Here is a 12,989-nt window from a genome sequence, read left to right as displayed (position 1 = left end):
GACGATTCAGTCAGGGTACCACTCCTGTTGGGCAGCCAGTGAGTCCTGCTGGAACGTGCTCCTGTGGCGGCTGGGCGAGGATAGCATTGGGCTCGTGCTATGATACCCACCTACAACCATGGAGCTCGCTGAACAACTCCTATCTAAGCCCATAGCTAGGGGCATCTTTGAACCAGAATATCAGGTGCCTTAGAAAATCACCAAGAGATCTGGGGGAGTGTTACAGACAAGAACATAGACTTTCATTTAAATAGCAACTGATCAATGTCTCAAAATATCCCACTTACTCTTTACAGTGAGATATGTAGGAAAATGTGACAGTCAATTTGGACAGAGCAAGATCCTACAAACAACAATTAAATTAATGAATAATTAATCTGTTCTTTTTAATCATCTTGGTAAAGAGATGAATATTGACCATGACACCAGGAGAACTCCCAGCTCTTCTTCAAACTGGAATCTTTAATGTCCACCGAAACAGGCAGATACGGCTACAATTTAATCTTCTTCCAAAGGACAGCATTTCTGACAATGCAGTACTTCACTGAAGTGTCAGTTTACATTATATACTCATATCCTGGAGTGGGGGTTTGAACAAGTTCCTGACTCAGAGGCAGAAGTGATAACAGGTCTAAACTGATACCCAAGAACATGTTACATAAAGAATAATAGGTAACTAAAAGTATGTTTCACAGGGAATAGAAAAAATCAGAAAACAAAACAGCCAACTGATAATGTACTACATCAACAAAGAGAGGCATTGGCCCAGATTTTGTGGTTGTAATGATGGCAAAACTGTCAGCGTTCGCTGTCATTACTCTGTGAAACTGACAGCAACTACCCGCGTCCGCGCATGGGCAGTTAAAGGCGGAAATGTAGAAGTTGCTGTCAGCGATTCCCTGCTGCTCCACAGGGCGTGCTGTTGAAGTCCCTGCAGACGGCAATCTTTACAAACCACTGAACTGATGAGAAACTCCCCTTTTACACTGTAATATCGCTATGATATCCACCCGGAAATGTAAGCCTTTTGAATGAGGTATAACTGGGGTTTTAATAGCATACTGAGTTATAACTACTGCTGAACAAACTCTCTGGCCCCGAAAACTAAATTTATATTTGTGGAAGGTCAAACTTTTCCATTATGATAAAAAAAAATCAGAGGTATTTTTAAATAATAACAAATATTTTTGAAGTTTGTTTATGATATTTCAGCTTCTACCTTAATCCCATGTGTATGTCAATCTTTATTTCACGCTCTGTAAAATGTTATAAAAGGTGAAGGATAATCACTTCATTTTACTTCCTGGTTTGCTGTCTGTGAAAATTCTTCATTGTGATTGGCTGCTTAGCCTGCTTGATGACTTAATTGTTGCTGAATGCGAGTGATCCCCTAGAGTTGGCGCCAGAATCAAATTAACACTGGGAAAGGTGAAATCAGTGCCACAGATGTCACTAGATCTTTGTGGACAGTTTTCTTCCAGGTCAATAGTGAACGCCATCACTTCGCCATTGATGCAAAATCCAGGCCAATATGTCATCGAATGCAAAGCAAATAGCAGAAAGTGCGTTACATAGAGAATTACAGATGTTGGGGTGTGTTACATAGAGAATTACAGATGTTAATGTGACATCTTGGCTATCAGCTTTGATCAGTTATGTGATAGGACGGATGGTAATTATGGGAACAGTGATGATGGTACTCATGTGACTAAGGAGACTATCACAGGATATGTTTTGCAGCCCGTTCATTGTTGATGCTATATTGCAACATTAACATGCTGCTGGGTTTCACAGTTGATCAGTGATGGGAGGGGAACTACACAAACTGTACATTTTTTTCAGTCAAAGGAAGCTGTGAACCAGAAGGTGAGGAATAGATTGGCTCAAAATTAAACTGGAAATTCCTTTGGATCATTTTCAACTTTTTTCTCCTTTTGTTTCCTTCCTGGGTGGGGTCCATCCTACACGTGATGTCCCTCAGCTGGGAGCAAAGGTGAGAGCCCCTGGACCTCAGCTATCAATGTACATCAATCCTGTCTGTTTTTTTTGTGTGTTGATTGGACACTGTTAATGATTCTTGGTACACTAATAAATACATTGACACACAGTCTGTTAATCAGTATACCGCAGATACATTGCAATACAAGCCAATGCTCCCAATTCAGCGTGTTATAATTATATGACTATAGGTTGGTCATAACTTTGGGCATCACCCTTGTCAGGGGTTCAAGGGACAGAATTCTTCCAAACTAAGATATGTAATTTAAGACAGGACATTTGGTAAGTGTAGCATACTCGGGAGGAATATGTGCCCTTGGATATAGTTCCCCAAACATTCAGCGAATGCAGACAGCGAATCTGGGCAGTGGGTATGGACGGTCAGTGTAGGCAGTGGGTGTGGGCAGTGGGCAGTGGGTGTGGGCAGTGGATGTGAGCAGTGGGTGTGGGCAGTGGGTTTGGGCAGTGGGTGGGCAGTGGGCAGTGGTCAGTGAGTGTGGGCAGTGGGTGTGGGCAGTGGGAGTGGGCAGTGAGTGTGGGCAGTGGGCAGAAGCAGTGAGTGTGGGCAGTGGGTTTGGGCAGTGGGCAGTGGGTGAGGCAGTGGGCAGTGGGTGTGGGCAGTGGGCAGTGGGTGTGGCAGTGGGCAGTGAGTGTGGGCAGTGGGTGTGGGTGTGGGCAGTGGGCAGTGGGTGGGGCAGTGGGCAATGAGTGTGGGCTGTGGACAGTGGGTGTGGTCAGTGAGTGTGGGCAGTGGGCAGTGGGTGTGGGCAGTGGGCAGTGGGTGTGGGCAGTGAGTGTGGGCAGTGGGCAGTGGGTGGGGCAGTGGGCAGTGAGTTTGGGTAGTGGGCAGTGGGCAGTGGGTGTGGTCAGTGGGCAGTGAGTGTGGGCAGTGGGCAGTGAGTGTGGGCAGTGGGCAGTGGGTGTGGGCAGTGAGTGTGGGCAGTGGGTTTGGGCAGTGAGTGTGGGCAGTGAGTGTGGACAGTGGGTGTGGACAGTGGGTGTGGGCAGTGAGTGTGGGCAGTGGGTGTGGGCAGTGAGTGTGGGCAGTGGGCAGTGGACAGTGGGTGTGGACAGTGGGTGTGGACAGTGGGTGCCTACTTGCTAATTGTAGAGGGTATCATGACCATGCCATTCTTTTTCTCATGTAGTGTTCACAGACGGAATTCCCAGCCCAATTCATGATTCGGGATCAGGGGTGAGAATCATAGCCGTGTTTTATCCCATCCCTCGCTCAGCAGCCCTGAAGCTCATTGAGCCATTCCTAACGGCCACCGTGGCTTTTAAATCCAACCCTGATTACAGCAGTTAATTCATACAAATAATTTAAACTGCTCCTATTCCAAAATATCTTGCTGCAGGCTGTGTTTTGACCACAGGAAAATGAATAGGCTGGGGTTGTTTTCTTTGGAGCAGAGGAGACTGAAGGGAGACTTAATTGAGGCATATAAAATTATGATGGGCCAAGATAGAGTGGATAGGAAGGATCTATTTCCCCTATCAAAGAGGTCAATAACCAGGAGACATATATTTAAAGTAATTAGTGGAGGGATTAGAGGGGTGTTGAGAAGTTTTTTCACCCAGAGGGTGGTGGGGGTCTGGAACTACCTGAAAACGTGGTAGAGGCAGAAACCTTCTTCGCATTTAAAAACTACTTGGATATGCACAATAAGTGCCATAACCTGCAGGGCTAGGGACCCAGAGCTGGACAATGCGATTAGGCTGGATAACTCTTTTACAGCTGGCACGGACACGATGGACTGAATGGCCTCCTTCTGTGCTGTAAGTTTCTATGATTCTATATTCCTACGTTCCAGAACAAGGGAAACCCCTGAGGACATTGGGAATGTGAGAGGGAAAGGGAGGTTCAGATTTAGTGTCAAAAAGGTATGGATTTAGAGCAGTAAATATTACAACACAGATGGTAGAAAGCTCCTGCAGGGTTCAATGAGTTTGAGAAAATGCTGCCAACACTGGCTAGATCCTACGTGCGAGATTTTTCAGTCACAAGCTCTATACCTGAGGCCTCAGATTAAAATAGAAACATGGCTAAAATAAGAAGCTGTTTCTGACACATGAACCACAGGGGAGGTCCAAGTAACATTCATGTACTCTCTCCCTATCTTTTCTTATCCTTCTTTTTCTACAGTTCTCTGTTTCATTTTCATCTTTCCCTTTCTCTCTTCATGGGCTACATGTGAGATGTGTCAGTATTTTTTTTTTCTTGCCTATAGTTTAATAGAAGGCTTTCATCACCACTGTGAATGCTGCATTCTCCCTTTCTCTTGCTCTCCAATGAGAGCAAGCAAGAATAAAGCCAGGAATTACTGAAATGTACTAGCATGAGATCCCAATCCTGAATGTGGTATGTTGGTTATTAAGTGCAGTTAATAACAAACTAGGAAAGACTACAGAGCTTCAAGCCGTTCATCAGTCATGTTTAATACTCAGACTGGAGCTATCAATCATATAAAGATTTCTAGGCCCGAGGGAAGCAGTCAGGGAGGGAACTTCCTTCACGTAACCATGGATACGCATGTATTGATACACTGAGGAAGGCGGGTGGGAGTGTACAAACTTACACTGAGGGACTTTGACAGAATCCAAGAGAATTAGAAGGCACGTGAGGTGGGAATAGCGTGAACTTGGGGGAAGGAGCTGCGGTGAGGATTACAATTATCTTGTCTCTTTTCCATTCTACAGCCTCCATGGTTATCTTTGAACAAACCAGAAGAAGCCCTGGTTACTTATTCATAGATTTCATTCTTAATTTCTGCCTGTAGCCATCATAACTCAACTCTTTCTGTTCCTTTGTACCCCGCCCCCCTGGTTCCTTCTGCTGACCTCCTCAGACCAGACATTTCACATGGACACTTAAGTGGCGACATAGCATGTTGTCAGATTCTAATCAGTATAGTCGTGAATAAAATATTGTCTTGTCCTGTTGTGTCTTTTTTACTTCGTCACAATGACGTAGAATTGTAAACAGTGTTGTAGCGTTTCAAAGGTTGTTAGAGGGTTGTGCTGTGACCTATCGATCTACTTTTACATTCGGCACTATTTTGAGGCTTCTTAATCCTACCTCCTGCCTCTTGGTATTTGACCTGATCACCAGACTGAAAAAAATCACCTCATTCAATTTTGCCACTTCCTTTCATAATTGGGCAAGCTTCACCTTGAGGTCTGTGACCCAAGGAGAACAAGCCCAACCTTTCCTCATAGTTCAGGTTGCACATTCAGGTTGCCAACCCTCCAGAATTGCCCTGGAGTCTCCTGGAATTAAAGACCAATCTCCAGGAATCTGCTGCGAGCAACACCAAAATTTTAAAAAATATATAATTTACATTTTAACATTTTCTTTCAACACTTTTGTTTATTAGTGATAAAATATCAGACATGGGATAGTGAAGAATCATCCAATCGGGTAACAAAGAGTCCATTCCACTTTCCGATTGGCCGAGGAAGCTGGTGCACCATGATGATGGAAATGTTGGCCGACCAATGGCAGGAATATGGGGGCAGGGCAGTTAGAGGCAGGAGGTCATGTGATGAAAGGTCCAGGAATAAGTCCAACCAGAGTTGGAGATTCATCTTGGCGGCTTCCCTCAGCATCCTGCCAAGGACAGTGAGATCCTTTCTGTGATTGGATCACCAGAAATACCAAATGGGGACTTACACCTTAACAAGCAACAAAACAACCTCTGTAGATGTTTAGCTCATGCCACCCAGTAGCTTATTTGGAAGTGGGACAGCTGTATAAATTTTAAAATAGAGTCCTCGATACTGCTGAGTTTAAAAGGTCTGTTTGTTTTACAGCTGTGCGCAAAGTGGGAATGGGCGCCGAAATAGCCACCAGCGGAAGATCAACCAACAAGAAGAAAGTTGCCAAAATCTCACCGATTTTACCGCCGCACGAGTGCCAAGCAACCTGGACATATTCACTGCGTACAATGAGACCCTCCAGTGCTCCCACGAGTGCGTCCGTGCATCAATGCCAGTCTATGCTGACCAGGGCCTACACCAGACCACAGTCTATAAAACCACGTTCAACGGAAACCGGTAAGGCTATCACATCAAAACCAAACAAAAATGATTGATGCCACAGTACACACCTCTCACCTCAGAAAATAAAACCAGGTAGGGGTCGTGCGGTTCAAATAACAGACTTGTAATGGTGCCAGCATTAGGGATGTTGGTGTTGCGTCAATATTGGCCGAATCCACCCTTTCACTGGTAATACCAAAGTATCAGAGGTTACAGCTCTATTCTGTGCTTTGAGGTAAAGTGACTTGGCTACAAGCACTACCCCAACCCCTCACCACCGCAGGGGCAGATGAAAGTGCAGTGAAAAGAAGGTGGCTCTCAGTATTAACAAGTCCAAGACAAGCCGCTTTCTGATTAAATGTTGGGTTGCGATCAAAAGCATGTACACAGTGATGGCCATACATCATTCCGAAATTATTGAGGAGTGGGTGGTGTTAATAGTTTGGCACAGCAGCAATACAGCACAAACTACAATTAACCAACACCTACTCAAGTAATCAACATCAATGGAGGATAGCCTTAGAAGGAGCTTTTTATGCATTAGACCAGATTGCTCCCAAGAAATAGCCAAAACCAATAATAATATCCATGTGATATTGATATGACTATCAGTGCTTCTACCGCTGTACAGTACGGTATGTCCCATGGAGCTGGCCTGTAACTAGCTTGTTTCCAAATTATTTACATAGCGACTGGTAATCGCACAATGGCTTTTGACCAATCGGCTCCTATCCTTCACTCTTAATGGCCTGGTGAAATGCATGAAAGGTTTAAGAGGATAGCTGGGCACTTCCAGATATAATCTGAAAATGCATCAACATCTCGGTGCATGTTGCTATAAGAGCCCATTGAACAATCCACGTCTCCAATTATAAATGCAATGGAGCTGCTTCCTCTTTAACATGCTCGCCCTCTTCACTTGTATCAGGAAATACCCAGCTGCCCTTTGAACTTCTCTTGAGGTATCAAGACAGTTCCATAAGGTAGTTCCTTGGCAGTGTCTAGATTTATTTTCCCTATCGGCTTTTCCTGTTTCTTTTTTCCTCATCAATTTTTTCCTCTCCCCTACACTCCTGAAGGCATTGACATCTTGCTGGGGTACAGTCATAGTTATTGTTAACCTTCTGATACCTCACCGAGGTGTCCGTTATTCGATGCTTTAGTCCTGACAGTGGGTGTGGTTAATGGGGGTTGTTGCTGGATAATTACATAGAATGACATCGAGTTTACAGCACAGAAACGGGCCATTCGGCCCAACAGGTCTATGTGGGTGTTTGTGCTTCATATGTGCCTCCTTCCACCTTACTTCATCTCACCCGAACACCATATCCTTCTAATCCTTTCTCCCTCATGTACTTATCTAGATTCCACTTAAATGCATCTAATCTATTCACCTCCACAATTTACATGCTCATCACTCTCTGAGATTGTTACTGGACTTAGTAATGATTATCTTATATTTATGACCTCCAGTTTTGCTTTCCCTCACAACATCAACACAACAACTTGTATTTATATAGCACCTTTAACATAGTGAAACATCCCAAGGCGCTTCACAAAAGTATTATGAGATAAAGAATTTGACACCGAGCCGCATAAGTAGAAATTAGGCCAGGTGACCAAAAGCTTGGTCAAAGAGGAATGTTTTAAGGAGCTCTTTCTTGAAGGAGGAAAGAGAGGTAGAGAGGCGGAGAGGTTTAGGCAGGGAGTTGCAGAGCCTGGGGCCTAGGCAACAGAAGGTTCAGCCACCAATGGTTGAGCGATTATAATCAGGGATGCTGAAGAGAACAGAATTAGAGGAGCGCAGATATCTCAAGGTGTTGTGAGGCGGGAGGAGATTACAGAGATAGGGCGGGGCGATGCCATGGAGGGATTTGAAAATAAGGATGAGAAATTCTTCTCTATGTCTACTCTATAACAATCCCTTCATAATTTTAAAGACCTGATCAGGAGTAGGAAACCTTCTTTAGCCAGGCACTTAGACTAATGTAGCACCCCTCCCACCATCCCCGCTGAGATCAGCTAAGTCGGTACAGACCACAGATCTTTCTGGTCTATATGATCCAACTACTCATTTGCTTAACTATCTGAGCAATCGGGGAAGGTCCATGTTCTTGATTGTAACGATCTGATCTATTAAACTACAGCCCTCCCATACTACAAGGATAGGCTAATGGTAATCTTGACATTTCTTTTCCCTATCAGCTTTCTCTAGTTCAGTGGTATAGATGCAGAAACCTTCCCTTCTGCACTAGACATGGTCCAGATATATGGTCACACTGACCAGCCATTAAGAAAAGAAGTGTTTTTTTTTAAAGTCTAATCTGAGCTAGGAACTGTATTTGTCACATTGCGAGCTAGCATATTTTTGGATGGAAAGTTTCCACAATTGATGCTTGATCAGTTGTTAATTTTAAATCTGAGATTGATAGATTTTTGTTAACCAAAGGTATTAAGGGATATGGGCCAAAGGTGGGTATATAGAGTTAGGTCACAGATCATTGAATGGCGGAACATGTTTGAGGGGCCTACTCCTTTCCCTATATTCCTCTGTTCCTTTTGTGTATTTTGTGACACAGTGCAGAATATATGAGGATGATTTTCAATTCTTTTTTCACAACGGGAGATTTCTATAGCCCTTAATAGAATGTAATTACATGTAAGAAAGTAAAAATAAAGAATGGTATAAAATCAATACCTTAGTTCTGGTGGTGGGTTAAACACTGGCCTTTTGACTTTAGAAGTTGGGTTCAAATCCAGTTTTAGGCTAAAGTTTCCTCTGCCTGTTGCTGTCACAGTCCCATGCAAAATGAGTTTGGGAAACCTTCATTCAGTTGCTGGTGAACATGCCTGAACACTGCTTCCAACTCAGGGTGATTTTACCCTCCTGCACTCCCACAAAGAGCCACCCTCACAGAGAGAGCAGAGCGGAGATAGAGGTTCAACACTGAACCCCAATTCTAGAGCCCATGCTGCCAGCAAGTGCAGTTCCTCAGTGGGAGTATCAAACCACTCAATTATTACTTAAATTATCAATCTCATTCAGAGATTACACAGGATGGTGGGGGTGGAAAATATCACACATGTATACAAGGGAATGCCCATCTAATGGTGGGGCTGAGGCATGCTGCATATCTGACTTTGGTGTGCTTTTGGTGTGAAAGTGTCCATTCCCCACCAGCAGCATTCTTCACCGAGTATCGTTGGGAATCAGCAACGACCCCGAAACTGCAAGACTCTGCTTATTGCGTGCGACACAGGTTGGAGAATCGGGAATAGAAATCAGCATGGTCAACCTGCTACATTCAGAAATGGCTGGGAGACTGGGGGCACTGTGAATCCAGCGTGTGGACTTCAACACCTCATTCTCCGATTTGTGCTCCCGTGGAACGAGACTCCAAGCTGGGAGAGGGGGTCTTCTAATTTCAAAGCTCATCGGTTTCTTCACATCAGATTGAAACATGACTGTAATAGATTCAGGGAGTCAGAGGGCAACATTGATCGTTCTCCAATGTGGGTTTCCACTCAGTGGCATCTCCCCTAGCTATTGATCTGACATGGAACCTATACTCTGGTGAAACATAGAAAATAGGTGCAGGAGTAGGCCATTCGGCCCTTCAAGCCTAAAATTACATCGGTTTTACGATGGCCGGGAATCGAACCCAGGTCAACTGCTTGGAAGGCAGCTATGCTCACCACTATACCACCATCGCCTATAAATGTAATTTCTACAATCATCTTAGGGACTTACTTTAGAATATTTCAACTTTTTATTTAAAGAGACCACGGGGGCCTTGTTCCGTCAGCTAAAAGATAGCTACCTAACTTGCTTGGGTTTATCTGTCACACTTGACTGACGGCGTGGACAGGATAATGGAGGGGCATGCCTAACCCGAACCCTAACCCTAAATGCATCACCACAAAGCGACCACGGGCAGCTTGCTTTGATCTACTGCTACATGAGCATCATCGCCAGTCACCATTCCAAACCTTTGAGGGGATTAGAGGAGAGATTTTGCGAGGCTCCACACTAGATGTGGGGCATTGCTGGATGCTAGCGCAGGTCAGAGATAAGACAATTATTCTCTCAGTGTGATTCTGGGATTGGATCAAATGAGGCTGCCTGCCAGGAATGCAGTCTTAGAAAGTTCACCCTTGCATGTCAGTAGAGCCACTGATTCAATCCCCATTTTGTTAGTCTGACTACTTTATGTACAAAAATGTAGAAGTGGGACGAATTATAGATGTATACAGGGTCTTGAATTTGGAACTCAGTGTGGGCATTGGTAACATTTGGGAAAAAAACACACCAATAAACATAGGATCACCAGGCACCTCTTCATACCTCCTATTTCTGTAATATGAAGAATAATATATCTAAATTATGTATGTGTAAGTTGTTTATCTTGAACAATGACTGGCATTTGTTGATGGCGAGTTGACTACACAGACCAGGAAACATTGGTGATGAGGCCATTGGGACTATAACCTAACAATAAATAGCTGCTCACTGCAATTGCAGAATTGCTAATAAAAAAGTTCAATAATCAAAACTGAATTATTTGGAAGCTTAGTTATTCAAACCCGTTACCATCCAACTCGAATCAAACAGCACATCCTTAAAACTACAGCCCCCCACTGTTGACTTTATGGGTAAAAGCACAGCCCTTTGAGATGGTCCAGGAAACAGATCAGCAAGGTTGAGACACCCCTCCATCCCCAGGGCTCTGGCTGAGGTTCTAGAATCGGCCTCAGTGCCCATGGGCTAAGGAAAGGAAAATAATCAGCTCCAGCTACCACTTAGCAAATCCTACTGAAAAGTACATGGATAGCTAGGTCGGACAGGAAAGGGCTCAGCAGTGATGGGTCCCACAGTCTTAACAGCAGGCCTGCAATCCCTTTCAGGGCTGACGCTTGAGTAATAGTCACTAGGGCTGCTGTCTTCTTTGGAACTGTACCCCGACAAGAGTTAGCACCTTAAGGACAGGAGGAGGGAGACTAAAAAGCCAGGAGATATGTGCTGGTCCAGATGGGTTGCTGGACTATCTGCCGCAATGCTCCTTTTTCAACCCCACCCTTTATTTTGCCTCACTTCATTCTTTTTCCATAGTCATTATTGATCTTGGCTGTTTTCTTAGATTAATGGAACGCGTATACAACCATAGAAGCAGATCAGGGTCAGCCATTAAACACAACCAGTTTAAGCCAATCAGCAATTCATCCTCCATGATCAGTAAATGATGCGCAAGCAAGACCAAGTTAAGCAAATGAGATACAAAACACTTTCTGTTATGAAACACAATTGTGCTTAATTTTGGCATAAAATGTTGCGGTACATGACATTGCATAAAGCTACACCACCTATCACCAAATGTTGCAGTCAGCAATAGAGCATCATTCATTTGTTGGTTCAGTATGTTTTTACTTTCAATATGCTGACTCAGGTTTTGCTAAGACTATAAAATATGAAGTGCATGCTGTGCCCAAGGTCTGTGTTTTTCCTGTTCATCCAAGATTGTTCATCTTTTTTTATCAAGTTTATTTTTTAATTGAAGCACGTAAGCGAGTTGTCCAAGCACCGATATATTAGTAGAAAGAAGACTGTGTCCTTAGCAGAACTGAGGGTCATTTTAACATAACCCACCCGTCGGGAAACTGATGGGATTGGGGGCAATGCTAGTTTCACAGCCTGCCACGGTTTCACTTTCCACTGACGTCACTGGAGAGTAATATTAGGCGGGGTGTAAAACCTATGTTCCACCCCATCCCGTGGGTTAGGTTAAATGACGCTCCCCTGGTTTCACTATGATATTTGGGCAACAGGCCTGTGGAGAATGATGAATTTGTTTCCTCGGCCAACTTGGTCAGTAACAAAACTTTAAACGCGAGTCAGTCTTCTGAAGGAAAAAAATCATTCAACAAATTTTAATACCTTTTCCATCCACACCTCAAAAAAGATATTTAGAGATGACTGATATTAGCAGAGGAATATTTAACCCCATCATATGACATTCCTTTGTCTGCTATCTTAACACAGGCACTAACCCGTTTATTTTCACTAGTTTGACACCTCTGCTAAAATAGCAAAGAATATCATGTTGTGATTTATTCTTTATGACATCACAAACACACTGCACACAAGATGGCTCCACAGGAACTGATCATGTGACCTTGTCACATGATGCTTTTTATTATATACATCATTAGTTGCATTACCACAATAGTTCACTACGTGGTGCAATAGTCCATTAGGTGGAGCTCTATTACACTTCTCCCTCCTTAATGAAGAAGTAATCATAATGTTATGCATTCCTCTGCTAACATCACCATCAGCAATTTTTAGGTGTGGACATTTTTGGTTATAAATCCAGTGATCCCACAGCCATGTTGGTTTAAGGTCGTCATTAAAATATGACCAGTTTCTGAAGGAATGCATCCTTCTGTTGTTTCTACATTAATTGCTGGTGAACATAATTTAGTTGCAGGCTTTCCCTGTTCATATTTAACAACTAGCTGCCGATCTGAGCATTGAATGTACTAGTTCATTATACTTTGCATTGCCCGGTGACAATATAAAACAATTTAATGAAAGTGACAGGAAATCAATAGTGTTGCATTTGTTAAAGACATAAATTGGTACAGTGCTGGAATGTAGAGGTGCAGACATTATTTTATGTGGTTGACGAATTGCACAATTACTTAACCTACTGACCATTTGTTAATATGTTAATTAGTGATGATGCAATATTGTAAGATATGGGAGCAGAATTATGATGAATATACTGCTACATTACCTTTTGCAATTTTCATAATGTCAGTGATCATATAAATGCTTTAAAACAATCCCGAGCAATGTCAACATTTTCATATGGAGGGAGGGGGAAGATTTCCTTAGTGCGCTCTGTTTTATGAAATCATAAACCTATTTAAAATGAACAATTTTGTAACAG

General features: G+C 43.3%; 1 protein-coding gene and 1 non-coding gene across 2 annotated transcripts in view; one reads left to right on the top strand and one right to left on the bottom strand.

Moving 5' to 3' along the window:
* The window catches only part of ajap1 (adherens junctions associated protein 1), a 200,492-nt gene that overhangs the window by 129,817 nt on the left and 57,686 nt on the right, over positions 1–12,989 (top strand). The window contains exon 3 of the mRNA XM_070860916.1: positions 5,812–6,054. Within this exon, the coding sequence (XP_070717017.1) occupies positions 5,812–6,054 (243 nt within the window). The remainder of the gene's footprint in view (positions 1–5,811; positions 6,055–12,989) is intronic.
* Positions 9,681–9,752, bottom strand: trnag-ucc (transfer RNA glycine (anticodon UCC)). Its single transcript has one exon. It is a non-coding gene; the product is annotated as a tRNA-Gly (tRNA).

Source organism: Pristiophorus japonicus, chromosome 18 (assembly GCF_044704955.1).
Source record: "Pristiophorus japonicus isolate sPriJap1 chromosome 18, sPriJap1.hap1, whole genome shotgun sequence".
Classification (NCBI taxonomy): Eukaryota; Metazoa; Chordata; class Chondrichthyes; family Pristiophoridae; genus Pristiophorus; species Pristiophorus japonicus.
This window is presented reverse-complemented; position numbering and strand designations above follow the sequence as displayed.